Raw genomic sequence first — 15,072 nt, 5'->3', positions numbered from 1 at the left:
TGAATTATATTTTGTGACTTTTGCATTAAGAAACTATAAATAGTATCTTATACAGTTTTAATTTGGTTAAGTTCAGTGTTTCTCATAATCCACTCCAGTCCTGCTTTTTGATCATTTGTGCAGAAAGAACTGGCTAAAAGTATCTCTTTACCGGCCTTTGGTAATTCTCTGGTTCAGCATTTCTGGTTTTTCCTTTGTTTAATGACAACTTTGTACTTTTAAATTTTATTGAGTAGTCCCAAAGAGCTTTTTGTTTATGTGGATTATATCTATTGATATGTACCATATTAGAGTTAAAGCTGAGAAAATTAAAAAATATTATTTATCAATTTAAAACAGAAAATTTAAAAATATTATTTATCAATTTATTTTTTTAAAAAAAGACTATTACATGTTAATATAAATAACATCTTTAAATTTTAAAAAACTATTTTCCAAAACAAAAAGTAAATGGGGAAAAATGGTGAGAAGAGTGATTTTGTTTTATACTTTTTGCAAATCTTTTTAATGACTAGCATAATGGAAGACAGCTGGATTCTCATTTCTGCCTCTACATTCAATCTGTCATGTAGCCTCTGGATAACTCCAGTGTTCACTTGTGAGCCAATGAGAATGAAAAAGTTAAGTACCCCCTTGCTGTTATTGTAAAACTAGTCTTGACCTTGAGGATCCCTTGAAAATGTCTCAGGGAACTTAATTTTTCTGAGCCTTGTTTTTCTTTCACATATTAAATAGGAATAATAATATTTACCTCCTAGAATTACTGTAAAATCAAGTAGGATAAAATGTGTCAATTACAATGCCTTGCATATAGTAGCCACTCAGCAGGTGTCCACACCTCCCCTCCCCTATTCTTACCACTATGCAAAATTGTTTAGATGTTTCTCTTTAATATTTTTCTTAATGTGAAATGATACTGGGTAGTTTATTAGTAAGATAGGGTAGTTCCCTTACATAGGCTATTAATAAGCAAACTAAAAGTACATAATAAAAATCCTTTTTATACTTCTTCTTTCAGGTATAGAATAAAAAACCAATAGTATTTGAGGGAAAAATATTGTCTTGCTGCTGTTATAATAGCTGTGGAGTGAGAAAAAATGTCATAACGTTTAAACCAAGTGGTTTGATTTTTTTTTTTCGGAAGAATCTTTACTTCAACATATTTCTTTCAATGCATAGTGTATTTACAGAAAGATTAAAAGCTACAATGTGAATTGCTAATATTGAGCTGACGAATAGCAACATTTAAGTAAATGTTAAATTCAAGTTCCAAAGTGGTTGATATTTTGAGAAGAGAAAATTCCATTATTGCACCTTTTAGGAACAAGGAATTAGAAAATGGCATTTTTCAGAAATTTCCAACAGAATCTGCCTTCAGTGTCCTCTCTGGTAGACACAATCAGTAGTGCTGTAGAGGATTTGACCACTGCTGTTGGAGAGGTCACCTATGCTTTAACTGACTCAGTTGCTGAGCAGGTAACAAGTATGATAAGTGGCTTTCGCCCAGAAGAGGAAAGCTCTGTAGCAGAAGAAGCTGTAGACACTATTAAACAAAAAAATGCCGGGTTAACAGAAGTCTCCAAAAACACTAATTGTCAGAAAACACAAGCCAATTTAGAGCACAGAGCAAAGCAAATAAATACTTGTAAAACTTCACAAAAGCAAGATCAAGGAATACATGAAGAAAGAGTGTTTAAACATGTTAATGATAGGCAACAGACTCTATCAGAATATCAAGACACTGGTAATACTGGTGATTCTTCTTTGAAAGGCTGCATGAATAATGGAGGGATATCAGTTATCAGACAGAATACAAGGGCTGGATCTGTTTGTCAAGAACTTGAAAGTACTGACAGATGTGAAACATTTGGAGTAGGAATTTCCAATAATGGTAAGAATGATTTAAAGGAGGTAGGATATCAAGAAATGAAAGGAAATCAGAAGAATGCCAATGGAATAAACAAATTGTATGAGCAAAAGAAATACGTTGGTACAGATAATTGTAAAAAGGAAGAATATCCTAAATCTCGACATGTATATTTGGGAAGAGATCAAGAGAATATGGGGCATTTCAATAAATATAAACATCTTCCCGATTTAGGGCATTCAGATCATTTAAAGAAAGCTGAAAAATGTGTTAAAAGTAAAGCATCCAAAGGGAATGAGTGTTCAGGAAATGAATGTTCTTTAAAAGATATTTTGACAAGCAATAGGCATATGACACAGAAATCCATTATAAAAGAAGACATACATCCAGCGCCATCAACTAATTCTAAAGATAAGTTATCTGGGAAAATTGAAGAACAAATAAATTCAAAGAAATACTGTAAAATGAACGAAGACATAATACCAAAGAAAACTGAGGCCATTTCTGCCAAGAAAGGAACAGCAAAGAGTAAAGATGAAAAATATTCTAAGATAATACCAGAAAAAGGTGAGGTCTCCTAATGTTGGTGTGAGTGATTAATTTTTCTCTTGATTTTTTTAAATTAGTAAAACATCATCCAAATTTCTCAGCTTTCCTGTTCATGTGTCTATATTTAAGACTTTCTTGAATCCTTTTACTGGGAAACATTTTTAAAGCCATTCAGTATTTTTTCTAAAATCATTTCAAGAGCATTCATGTTATTTGTCCCACTAAGTATTGCCCTGTTCCCTGCATTATTTGGCCAACTTTTCAGCAGCCCTAGTTTTTCTTAATGTCCATTTATTTTACAACCAGAAACTCCATGGTTTTCTTACATGCTTTATTTGGAGTTTATTTGATGTGCTGTAGTTGCATTTGAAATTTTTATATAACTAACTCTGAAGCCCCTTATACAGTATTGCTCTTTGCATCTATCCAAATTTATATCAAATGTTTAATTCTTCCCTTGAGAGCAATAGATTTTATTTTATTCAATAATGTGGTTTGCAATGTATTTTTATTCATTTTGCCCATACATTAAAAATTTTATACTACTGTCCTGTTTACAATAAGTATACATGAACAATCTGTTATTATTCATGAGTTCTCTATGTAGAATTAGGATTCTGACTAAGCATTTATAGTTTTCAATCACAGTAATTCTGATAATTTTCATTATTCACAGTATATGTGATAATTTTCAATATTCATTAGCAGCTCATACTGCTAATAATTACTTCTGGTAATCCCTTAGTTATATCCACTTATTGCTGATCTGATCACAAGGCCAAAAGTACACTGGCTTTTATTTATAAAATACACATCTGGAATTTTTCTCTAAGTTCATACTCTCATAAAATAACAAAAAGCCGAATAGCAGTAATGAGGAAGACTTTTCAGTTCTGCTACAACTTCATGCATAATAGGGATCTGCTATTTATCTATTATATGAGTGGTTTTACAGTGATATAGCAGGGGCTAATGCAGGAGGGATGAACTAACTTAAAAGAAATGTCAGTTTCTGAAAATGTATCCGTTTTGGAGTCTATTCTTCTAGCAGTTTTTTGTTTTTTGTTTTGAGACAGAGTCTCGCGCTGTCGCCAGGCTGGAGTGCAGCGGTGCAATCTCGGCTCACTGCCATCTCCGCCTCCCGGGTTCAAGCGATTCTTCTGCCTCAGCCTCCCGAGTAGCTGGGACTACAAGCACGCACCACCACGCCCAGCTACTTTTTGTATTTTTCGTAAAGATAGGGTTTCACCATGTTGGCCGGGATGGTCTCGGTCTCCTGACCTGGTGATCCACCCGCCTCAGCCTCCCAAAGTGCTAGGATTACAGGCGTGAGCCACTGTGCCTGGCCATTCTAGCAGTTTTTTGATTGTCAGATTTAGTGACTTTAGGTAGGCCTAGTTTAGTTCTGGTAGACTTATTGCTTAAAGTAGCAAAAATTAAAAAATAATGTAAAATAGTTTACATATTATTTTATTCAGAAAATAATGATAGAATGGATACTAGTAATAAATACAAGTAGCATGTAAGGTTTTTAACTTTTTAAATTTGTTTTCATTGAGAAGCATGCTAGTACCTAAAGAAACCAAATATTTCTAACATATTCCACAATATAGTCAGTACTAAACTTAAACACACAATGTTCCCTAATGATTTCCAAAAATTGTTTGACCCATAGATTAACCCTTCATTTAGCTGAACGGTAATATTACTGGTAACCTGTGTTCCAGGTTCTGACACAGGGTTGATAAGGTATGGAAAAAGGAAGGAGGCCAGGCACGGTGGCTCACGCCTGTAATCCCAGCACTTTGGGAGGCTGAGGCGGGTGGATCATGAGGTCGAGATCGAGACCATCCTGGCCAACATGGTGAAACCCCGTCTTTACTAAAAATACAAAAATTAGCCAGGCATGGTGGTGGGTGCTTGTAATCCCAGCTACTCGGGAGGCTGAGGCAGGAGAATTGCTTGAACCCAGGAGGTGGAGGTTGCAGTGAGCCAAGATCACGCCACTGCACTCCAGACTGGCAACAGGGCAAGACTGCTCAAAAAAAAAAAAAAAAAAAAAAAAGAGAGAGAAAGGAGGAAGAGTTTTCTTCTTTATTTCTAAATGTAGGTTATGTTAGGTAATGTTTTTTAATAGGTGAAGTTTGACCACAGACTAGTTACCCTCCTCAAGAGACTCAAAACCCTCTACTGCTTTAAGATCCCCACCATGGTGTCCCAGAAAGTGCTAACAGCTCTGCACTGGGAGTCAGAGGTCTTATGGCTCGGCCATCTCATTGTTGTCTAATGGTATTTTCTGCAGCAATGAAAAAGTCTTACATCTCTGCATTGTTCCATATAGTAACCGCTAGCTGCATGTGGCTATTGAGCACTTCAAATGTGGCTAATAGCATGGGGAACTGGGTTTTAATTTCTGTTTAATTTTAATTAGTTTAAATAGCCACATGTGACTGTTGGCTACATATTGGGCAAGCACTGCCACAGTATATGACATTGCTGATAGCATTACCCATTTATGGCTTTATTTTACTGATTTAAAAACTAGGACTAGACTAGATGACATATAACCTCCTTCTAACTCTAAGCATTTAGTTTCTGTCCTGTATTTAAAAATTACTTACCCTGTAACTCCCACTCAAATTTCAACCTCGATTTCTTTACTACAGATGCTTAACTGACTATAAAGAGAAAACCAGATTGAACTCATGAATTTTAACTACTGTAGTCTCTTCACCTTTCTAGAATTGTTTAATAATTCTAAGAAAGTTACACCATTGTGCAGTTTCAAAGTGGTTACCTTTTTAAAAAACTGGTAATAACTAGTGCTTTTTAGAACAATAAAAAATTTAGACCTCCTGAAAGTTTTGTTTGAAATTTAGGTATATTTAAGTAAAATTTTCCTAGAAATTCTGCCTTTCACAAGCAGTAAGTGTTAACAGTTTGGCGTATATCCTTCCAGATAGTTTTGTCTGTGCATACCTAGACTGCATTATGTGTGTGTATATGCCACGTTGTGTGTATATATATTTTTCAAATGGGAATATAATTATAACTTCTACTTTTTTACCTCCTTTTTTCTCATAACATGATACTGTAGTTATTCTTTCCCTGAGAATTCTTTTAAGTTCACATCCTCATTTTTAATGACTGCATAGTATATCATTGAATAGATATATCATAATTTATTTAAACAAAGCCCACTGATGGACATCTAGGTTATCTCTTTTGCCATTATATACAGTGCAGTGAATTGTCTCAAAAATGTATCTTTATTCATCTGTTAATTAATTTCTTAGGCTGAATTCTTAGAAATAGAATTGGTAAATTCCTGGAAATGGATCAGATTATGCAGATTTAAAAATTTGATATATTTTGGCAAATTGCTCTCTAGGAAAGTAGTATCACTTATAATTTCACCAATAGTATATACCTGTCCATTGCTGTATTTTACTGCTAGCACTGAGCATTACCAGTTTTGAAAATTTTGACCAAAACGAGAACCAGAAATGTGTCTTTTAATGTGAATTATTTGAATCAGATCTATAGTACTGGCAATACTTTGAACTTCACTTGTGTGTTACTTATACTTTAAAAAATGTGAAATGGTAGGTAAGTATTATAATTTCCTTTATATATAACATGATTGAAAAATCCCTGTGACTAACAAACATTATTTATATAATAGAATGTACAAACTGATCTTTTTCCAAAGCTTGGGCTTCTTATGTGAAAAAATTGTATTTTTTTAATCTGAAAATTCAGCTTGTATATATATATGTGTGTGTGTGTGTGTGTGTGTGTGTGTATATATGTGTGTGTGTGTATATGTGTGTTTATATATATAACTTCAGCAAATTTTCCATACTTTATTGTGTAAAAATTATCATCTGATGGGCCCAGTAGGGCCAGGTGAGGGGAGGGAAATTTTTTTTTCAATTACTGTTTGTTCTTCATGTCATTCCAAATAGATAATTCCTACATGGACAAAGATGAGCATGGTTCATCCTCTGAAAGTGAAGATGAAGCACTGGGTAAATATCATGAGGCCTTATCCAGAACACACAATTCCAGACTACCACTGGCAGATTCTAGACAAAAGAACTATGCTTGGGAAACAAGGCAGAAATACAGTCCTCTATCTGCAGAGTATGATGGATACAGTAGTGAAGCATCAATAGATGAAGGTAAGATGGGCTGTTTTATTTTTTTTACATGACACACTATAGTATTCGATTACTTGTGCCTGAAATTCTAGGAATCTGTGGTTGCAGAATAAACAAGAGAGCACACACAGTAGAGTCACATTTCTGGGAATGTAATTTATTCAAATTCATATCTTTGGGCTCAGGCCAAAAATCAAAACCAATACCAAAACACCCCAAAGCAAAAACCAAATAATTTACGTAATGTGATAATTGTAGCTCTCATTTCACAGTGAACATATGCTTAGCAAGCATGATATGAAAGATGTGAATCTGCTGTTCTCTCAGATGGAATCGGTTTCTGTATACCTGTTATAGGAACTGATAGAGTTTAAGTCTCTCACGGTGTTGAATATGATTCCAGTGTGTAAATGTATGCTGTTTCATTCAATATGGCTCCTAAACACCAGCCAAATGTTGCACATGGCAGACAGCGGAAGAAATGGTAATCTGTTTTGTGCAGAAGGGAAAACTGTCTGAGATGAATTTATTGAGAGCTAGTACTATGTTATACCATTCTTTAAAGGCAATTTAAGGTATTTTCAAGGATTTCAGTAATTTGAAGGATTATTTGTCTGTAATTGATTTTGTGTTATGTGCTGAAATAGACTTTAGAACTCAACCTGTATAGAAGATGTCAGTCCACTTATACATGTTTTTACGTCTTTCTGTGACATAAATAAGACAGGTTTTGCCATTAATTAAAGCATATTTCTTTCCACATTTAAATAAATTATTCACTTTCTTAATAGAATGTATGGCTACTCATCATGATTATTATCTTTATACCCAGATATGAGGGACAGAATAATATATCCTAGATATCATTTTTATCATTATACATAAACACAAGCTATCCTTGATTTTGTAGCAGTGACTTAATGTTTTAGGGCCTATTACTATTGATGACTTAAAGTCTTATCCCAGCATGAACAGTTGTCAAAGGGGATAAATCATCTATTACTGTATTTGGCTTCATGCCAACTAAAGATTAGTGCACCTCAATTCTTATGTCTGCTAGTACACAGATACAATAATAAATTAATCAAATACTGAATGATTACTATATGGTCGTTATGAGATTCAAGGGAAGAAATAAAAAATATCTGACAGGTACTCTACCCTCAAAAATACATTGTAGGACTAGGGAAAATAAGACATGTGCTTACTAAGTTAATTAAATAATGCAAAGCAGTAAAACCAGTCCCCAAGTTATGTACACCCCTGGTACATGAATAGTAGAGCAGGAAGAGAATGTGTTTTGAGATCTGGTCCTTGTTAACATTCTGGCCATATCTCTTAATATGTTAGCTGTGAAACCTTTGGCAATATAGTTCACTGTTTTTAGATTTCTTTCATTGTCTGTAAAATATGAATAAAACTGAACTGGTAGGGTTGCCATGAAAATTAAATGATATATGTGGTACAGTTTTTAGCATAGTGTCCGATAGCTATTAGGTAAGTGATCAGTAAATGTAGCTAATTATAATGGTAGTGAAAAGAGTGATGGTCCTGAGCAAGCCCTGAGTGTGCATTCCCTTTTTGCAGGCACATTTAGGATTTACTTTCTATCCATTTCTCTTAACTCTTACCCCAACACCCCTCTGCTGTCTTGAGCACTTCTTGGTAGTTCTGTTAGTCTAGCCTGACTTTATAGCCTATGGAAGGAAAGAGGAGTGAGGAGAGAGGTATACAACCTAGGTGCTTCTACTATTCTTGCCCTAACCTCTGCAAGTGGTCCAAGTGTCCCACAATCACCTTCTCATTTTATTTTACCCATATATTTAGGACCTATCCTGTACTTCTTTACACATTTCTACGCTAAATTGTTTGATGAAACACTTAATTTTAGGCATTCTAAGATGAGATTTATTTATTTTGTAAACATGAAAAGCTTTCGTGAACGCTTTTTAGCAGTCATACCCTGCTTGATACTGTGGATATGAAGATCATAAACTTGTTTCTCTCAAAAAGCCTACTGACTGGAGGAGGAAAATCAGTGAGTATATATGTAATATGATGAGAGGTCTGTTAGTCACATGAACAAAGTGCAGTAGAAATACAGAGGAAGAAAAAAAAAAGACAAACTTTTTTGAGATGGAGTCTCACTCTGTTGCCCAGGCTGGAGTGCAGTGGCACGATCTTGGCTCACTGCAACCTCTGCCTCTTGGGTTCAAGAGATTCTCCTTCCTCAGCCTCCCGAGTGGCTGGGATTACAGGCACCTGCCACCATGCCCAGCTCATTTTTGTATTTTTAGTAGACACGGGGCTTCACCATATTGGCCAGGCTGATGTCGAACTCCTGACCTTGTGATCTGCCCGCCTCGGCCTCCCAGAGTGCTGGGATTACAGGCATGAGCCACCACACCCAGCTGACAAAACTTTAGAAAATAAAAATAAAAAAAGATACACAGAGTAGGTGATTTCGATTTTGGGAGGTAGGAATCTGAGGAAGCCTAATGGGGTCTAGGTGAGTTAGACTTGAGTGAGAATTATTTCAGCAAGCATGGAATAGGGATTTCATGCAATCATGAATCCAAAAGAAAGTGTATTTCAGTGCCTGTAACTTGGGATCTTTGTTCGAAGAAGGGGAATGCCTTGCTCAGTAGTTTTTAAGCAGGAGAGTGTGATAAAATGTAGAGAATATTTCAGGGATAGAGAGAAATCCACTTGACTCCAACATAGGTGCATTTGTACACATACTATCTATATACATTAATCGAGGTTTTTAAGCAGGAGAGTGTGATAAAATGTAGAGAATATTTCAGGGATGGAGAGAAACCCACTTGGCTCCAACATAGGTGCATCTATACACATACATCTGAGGGAATAGAAGATAAAATTGAAAAGAGAGATGAGGTCTAAGGCCTGGAGTGCCCCCTGACTAGGAAGATAGGGTTTAATTTGTTTGCCAGTGAGAATTTGCTGAAAAGTTTTTTACTAAGGAACCATAATCAGGGTTGTGCTTTAGAAAGATTAATTTAGCAGCAAGCAGACTATCAGAAAAGATATCAGTTAAGGAGATCTTTGGGGTAGTATATGTGGAAAATGATAAAAGTCTGAATTACAGTAGTGGCAATGGAAATAAAGGAAGATAGGAGAGAGGTTATTGAGGTAGAACTTACTGGATTTAGGAACTGAATGTGTTTGGAACATTTGGAAAAAGAAAGGAAGCATCATAGATGACTGATTTCCATCATGTAGGATGAGGAGAATGATGACGTCATTAATATAAATATGAAATGCAGAGAGCGACCTGTGTTTGGTTGGAAGTGAGCAGTGGATAAGAGATATAGTAAATGATTTTACATATGTGATGAGGCAGGATATTTAAGCAGTTGGAAATGGCTGTCAAGCTTGTAATCATGAATGCGTTTGAGGGAGAAGTTTTCAGATCATATATGCTTAGAGAACAGAAACTATGGGCATGAATTAAATTGATGAAGGAGAATGTGTGGAGAGAAAAGATCAGAGAATCATTTCCTTTGACAAGAGAATTAAGGGCATCATGTAAAGACACAAAGAAACAGTAAGAGAGATAAAGAGGAGAATCAGAAAAATGTTATATTTTATCAGCCGTGGAAGAAAAGTTTTAGAAGAAGAAGGAGGGCAGCGTGGTTGGGGAGGATGATAATTCAGATAAACCCCTTTGTCCAGTAGAAGTTGATCAATCATTTTCAATTAGAGTTTTAGGAGAGTAAAAAGGAAGTCAGATTGAATGTTGTTAAGGAGAGGATAAGTGGTAAGGAAGTATACATTTGCCGCCTTCACTTTCTTACCATCTATTCTCTCTTTATCAACTTTGAGAGTCAGAGAGGTAGTTGAAGGGTTTTGTTTATAACCCAACTGTTCACCTTCTTCCTCCCGCTCACTGATACTCTCCTCTGGTGTATATTTGGGAAGGAGGGGGATTTGCGTCTCCACCTGGTGGTTGCCCCTTTGCAAAGCTGCCTCTGCAGAAACTGCTACTTTGTGGCTGATCACCCACCTAAGAGAACTGCTGGGTACAGTTCTCTTGATAGGACTTCATTCGTTTTTCTGTGTGAGTAGAAAATAAATGACACATAAGGGAAGAGATGAATAGAGTAAGTTACACTTCTTACTGCTGTGACCCTTTGGTCTGCATGTGACCATCACACAAGTTTATAAAGGTTAAACCTGACTAATGTGAGTTAACTAAAGGGAATCACAAGGTAGAAGGAAAAATATTTTAAAATACGTTTTTTACATGGCATAATATTTACCTCATTAATGCTAATAAGGGACCTTTAGTCTATTTCTCAACAGCCTAAGTATTCCATTTGAGAAGCTTTGGAACAGCCAATTTTGAAAACAAATCTGTAGGAGAAGAGAAGATTAGAGAGGACCTGAAGAGGTATTAGGAGAGACCAGTGCAAAAGAACTTTTACCAGATAGTGAGGACTGCCATTTATTGAGTTCCTACTATGTGCCTCACTCTGTTATGCCGTCATATTTAATTTGCATTGCCATGTATTGTGGTAGGTAAGATTCTACAGAATTGAAGTGACTTTAAGTTGATTTTTTTTTAACCCAAAGTCACACGGCAAGATAAAAACTATACTTGGCAAGTTGACAGCAAAATTAATGTTATATGGCTTTCATTAGGTCATCACTGCTACTTTAGTAGTCTCCCTAAGTCTATTTCATACAAGATGAATCCTTTCAGTTGGTCCTTTAGAGCAGTTTATATGTTATAAATCTGAAATACACATATTCTAGAAAAAGTAAGAAAATGTAATGGCATATTTGTTGATCATGTTTTCTCCTCTAGGTGGCCATATTAATCTTCTGGGTTCTTTTTTGGAAGTATGAAAGGGATGATATCTGTAAGAAATTTTTCTAGAAAAAAGAAACATTAAAATAATTCGTCAAATCCTTTTGTTCACAATTTTAATTTTTTTTTTTACTGTGTTGTGCTTAAAATTAAGGGCATTTTCTGATAAACCTCTCTTATTTTAAAAAGGTCAGTGTCAAAATATGGTTTGTGGATATCCCGTTTAATTGACGAGCTAGACCAACCTCTGAAATTTCATTCACGCTAATTAATACTTTTTATTTTTATATTAGGAGAAGCTTATTAAAGATGATTCTATGTGAAGATGAAGTTCAGTGTAAAATTACTAGAATGTCTTTTGTTATTGATAGCTTTTTATTATTAGTTTACCATAGAGATTACATAGCTTTACTTATATATTATGGAAAGCTGTATTATTAAATTTACATTATTTATTTTGGGAGCAAGTTAATATAAAACACCACTGAAAAATAATTTTCAGCATCACTTATGTCTTAGGGTATATAGCTTACACACACACACACACACACACACACACACACACACACACCCACCCCTACTTGTCATTCTCTTTCTGTTATAGCTATATCACAAGCTTCATTCTATTAATTTTGATGTTATCTTAAAATTAGGACTACCAAAATATATTTTTTATTCCTTTTATTTATATTTTACTTTTATAATAATTTAATATTTAAGAGTAATAGATTATTTGTTTATATTTCATTTAAGTCCATTTTAACTGTTATATTAAAATTTTTTATTAATTTTCATAATTTCTTTGAAAAGTGGAAAAGTACTAAAAATTCTCTCTGTATTTTCCAGAATTCTTTGATATAAAAATAGTGTAGTGACTTTGAATAGTTAAAGTTAGGTGTATTACATTTGACTCTTGAATAACCCAGGAGTTAGAGGCACTGATCCCACCATTCAGTCAAAAATTCACATATAACTTTTGATTCACCAAAAGCTTAATTACTGATAGCCAGCTGTTGACTGGAAGCCTTTATTGATAGTATTAACAGTCAATTAATGCATATTTTTAATTTTATCTGTATTATATGCTGTATTATTACAGTAAAGTGAGCTAGAAAAAAGAAAATGTTATTAAGAAAATTATAAGGGGACTTGGGCGCAGTGGCTCATGCCTATAATGTCTCTACAAAAAATTTTGAAAAACTAGCCAAGCCTGGTGGCCCATGCCTGTAACCTTACTTTCTCAGGAGGCCAGGTTGGGCAGACCAGTTAAGCCCAGGAGTTTGAGGTTGCAGTGAACTATGATTGTGTCATTACACTCCAGCACAGGCAACAGAGTGAGACCCTGTTCCAAAAAAAAAAAACATAAGGAAAAGAAAATGTATTTACTATTCATTAAGTGAACATGGATTATCAAAAAGGTCTTCATTCTTGTCTTCATGTTAAGTAGGCTGAGGAGGAAGAGGAGGGGTTGGTCTTGCTGTCTCATCCATCCCAGAGATGGATGAAAATCTATTTATAACTACACTTGCACAGTTCAAACTCCAGTTGTTCAAGGGTCAACCATACATATTTATTTAGATTTTTGGTAAACTTTTTTCTTAATTTCAGATTTTTGTTTATGAATATCTCTCCTCTAAGGAATTCTTTATCATGTGTATTATTTTTTAAATATGGCCAATTTGAAGGGGAAATAATCTTGACTCTTTTTACTGCATCTTTGGTGTTTTGGAGATCTTTTATGTGATGGGATTAATTCCTCTCAATAGTGTAGAATTTTATTTTATTTTTTACATCTACAGTATTTTTCTCTTTTTATTCCTTATTGTGATAAAATATATACAGCACAAAACTTATCATTTAAATAATGTTTAAATGTACAGTTCAGTGTCATTAAGTATATTCACATTGTTGTACAACCATCACCACTATTCCATCTCTAGGATTTTTTCATCATCCTAAACAGAAACTTTATACCCATTAAAAAATAAGTATTCTCTCATCACAGCCTCTGATAACCAATATTCTACTTTCTGTGTCTATGAATTTGACCACTCTGGGTAGATCATATACGTGCAATCATACTGTATTTGTCTCGCTTATTTCAGTCAGCATGATGTCATCAAGATTCATCCATGTTGTAGCATGTATCAGAATTTTATTCCTTTTTTTCCTTCAATTTTAAAATTGTGGTAAAATACGCATAACATAAAATTTACCATCCATTTTTATGTGTACAGCTCAATAGTTTTCAATTCTATTTTGTGGACCATCACCACTATCCATCTCTAGAACTCTTTTCATCTTATAAAGCTGAACTCCATACCCATTAAACAACTTTCCATTCCCCCTTCCCCCAACCCTGGCAGCCACCATTCTACTTTTTGCCCCTGTGATTTTAACTACTCTAAGTACCTCATATAAATGGAATCATACCCTATTTGTCTTTTTGTGACCAACTTATTTCACTTAGCATAATGTCCTCAGTTTCGTCTGTGTTACAGCATGTATCAGAATATTCTTCCTTTTTTTTTTTTTTTTTTTTTTGAGACGGAGTCTCGCTCTGTCACCCAGGCTGGAGTGCAGTGGCGCAATCTCGGCTCACTGCAAGCTCCGCCTCCCGGGTTCACACCATTCTCCTGCCTCAGCCTCTCTGAGTAGCTGGGACTACAGGCGCCCGCCACCACACCCGGCTAATTTTTTTTGTATTTTTAGTAGAGACGGGGTTTCACCGTGGTCTCGATCTCCTGACCTCATGATCCGCCCGCCTCGGCCTCCCAAAGTGCTGGGATTACAAGCGTGAGCCACCGTGCCCGGCCAATATTCTTCCTTTTTAAAGCTGAATAATACTCTGTTTTGTGCATGTGCCATATTTTGCTTAACCGTTTATCCATTGGTGGACACTTGTATTGCTTCTGTGTTTTAGCTGTTGTGAATAATGCTGCTGTACACATGGGTGTACAAATCTCTTTGAAACTCTTCTTTCAGTTCTTTTGAGTGTGGACCCAGAAATGAAATTGGTGGCTCTGTGGTAATTCTATTTTTATTTTTTTGGGAGCTGCCATACTGTTTTCCACTGTGACTGTACTATTTTACATTTCCTCCAGTAGCGTACAAGGGTTCCAATTTCTCCGCCTCCTAACCAGCACTTATTATTGTCTGTTTTTTCAAAATAATAGCCATTCTAATAGGTATGAGGTGATATCTTACTGTAGTTTTGATTTGCATCTCCTTAATTATTAGTGACACTGAACATCTTTTCATGTGCTTATTGGCTATTTGTATATCTTTTTTGGAGAAATGTCCAAATCTTTTTCCCATTTTGGAATCACGTTGTTTGTTGGTTGGTTGTTGAGTTTTAGGAATTCTTCATATATTTTGGATAATAATCTCTTATCAGATATACAGTTTGCAAATATTTTTTCCCATTTTGGGATGGCATTTTTTACCCTGTTGATAGACAAAATGTATTAATTTTCATGAAATCCACTTTGTGTATTTTTTGTTGTTTTCTGTGCCTTTGGTGTCATATCCAAGAAATCGCCAAATCCAGTGTTAACAAGCTTTTTATCTATGTTTTCTTCTAAGAGTTTTATAGTTTTAAGTCTTATGGTTATGATGTGATCCATTTTGAGTTAATTTTTATAAATGATACTCGGCAA

The 15,072-nt window shown here is 35.0% G+C and overlaps 1 protein-coding gene across 7 annotated transcripts in view; it reads left to right on the top strand.

The window, feature by feature from the left end:
• Positions 1 to 15,072, top strand: part of SYT14 (synaptotagmin 14) — a 232,133-nt gene that overhangs the window by 74,376 nt on the left and 142,685 nt on the right. For 4 of the 7 annotated variants that reach the window (XM_058430944.1, XM_032137738.2, XM_058430945.1 and 1 more), the window contains exons 2-3: positions 1,019 to 2,434; positions 6,385 to 6,600. In XM_058430944.1, the coding sequence (XP_058286927.1) occupies positions 1,339 to 2,434; positions 6,385 to 6,600 (1,312 nt within the window). In that variant the 5' untranslated portion in view covers positions 1,019 to 1,338. The remainder of the gene's footprint in view (positions 1 to 1,018; positions 2,435 to 6,384; positions 6,601 to 15,072) is intronic. The other 3 variants (XM_032137741.2, XM_032137739.2, XM_032137740.2) reach the window with 1 other exon arrangement.

The sequence above is a fragment of the Hylobates moloch genome, unplaced genomic scaffold, assembly GCF_009828535.3.
Source record: "Hylobates moloch isolate HMO894 unplaced genomic scaffold, HMol_V3 SCAFFOLD_18, whole genome shotgun sequence".
NCBI lineage: Eukaryota > Metazoa > Chordata > Mammalia > Primates > Hylobatidae > Hylobates > Hylobates moloch.
This window is presented reverse-complemented; position numbering and strand designations above follow the sequence as displayed.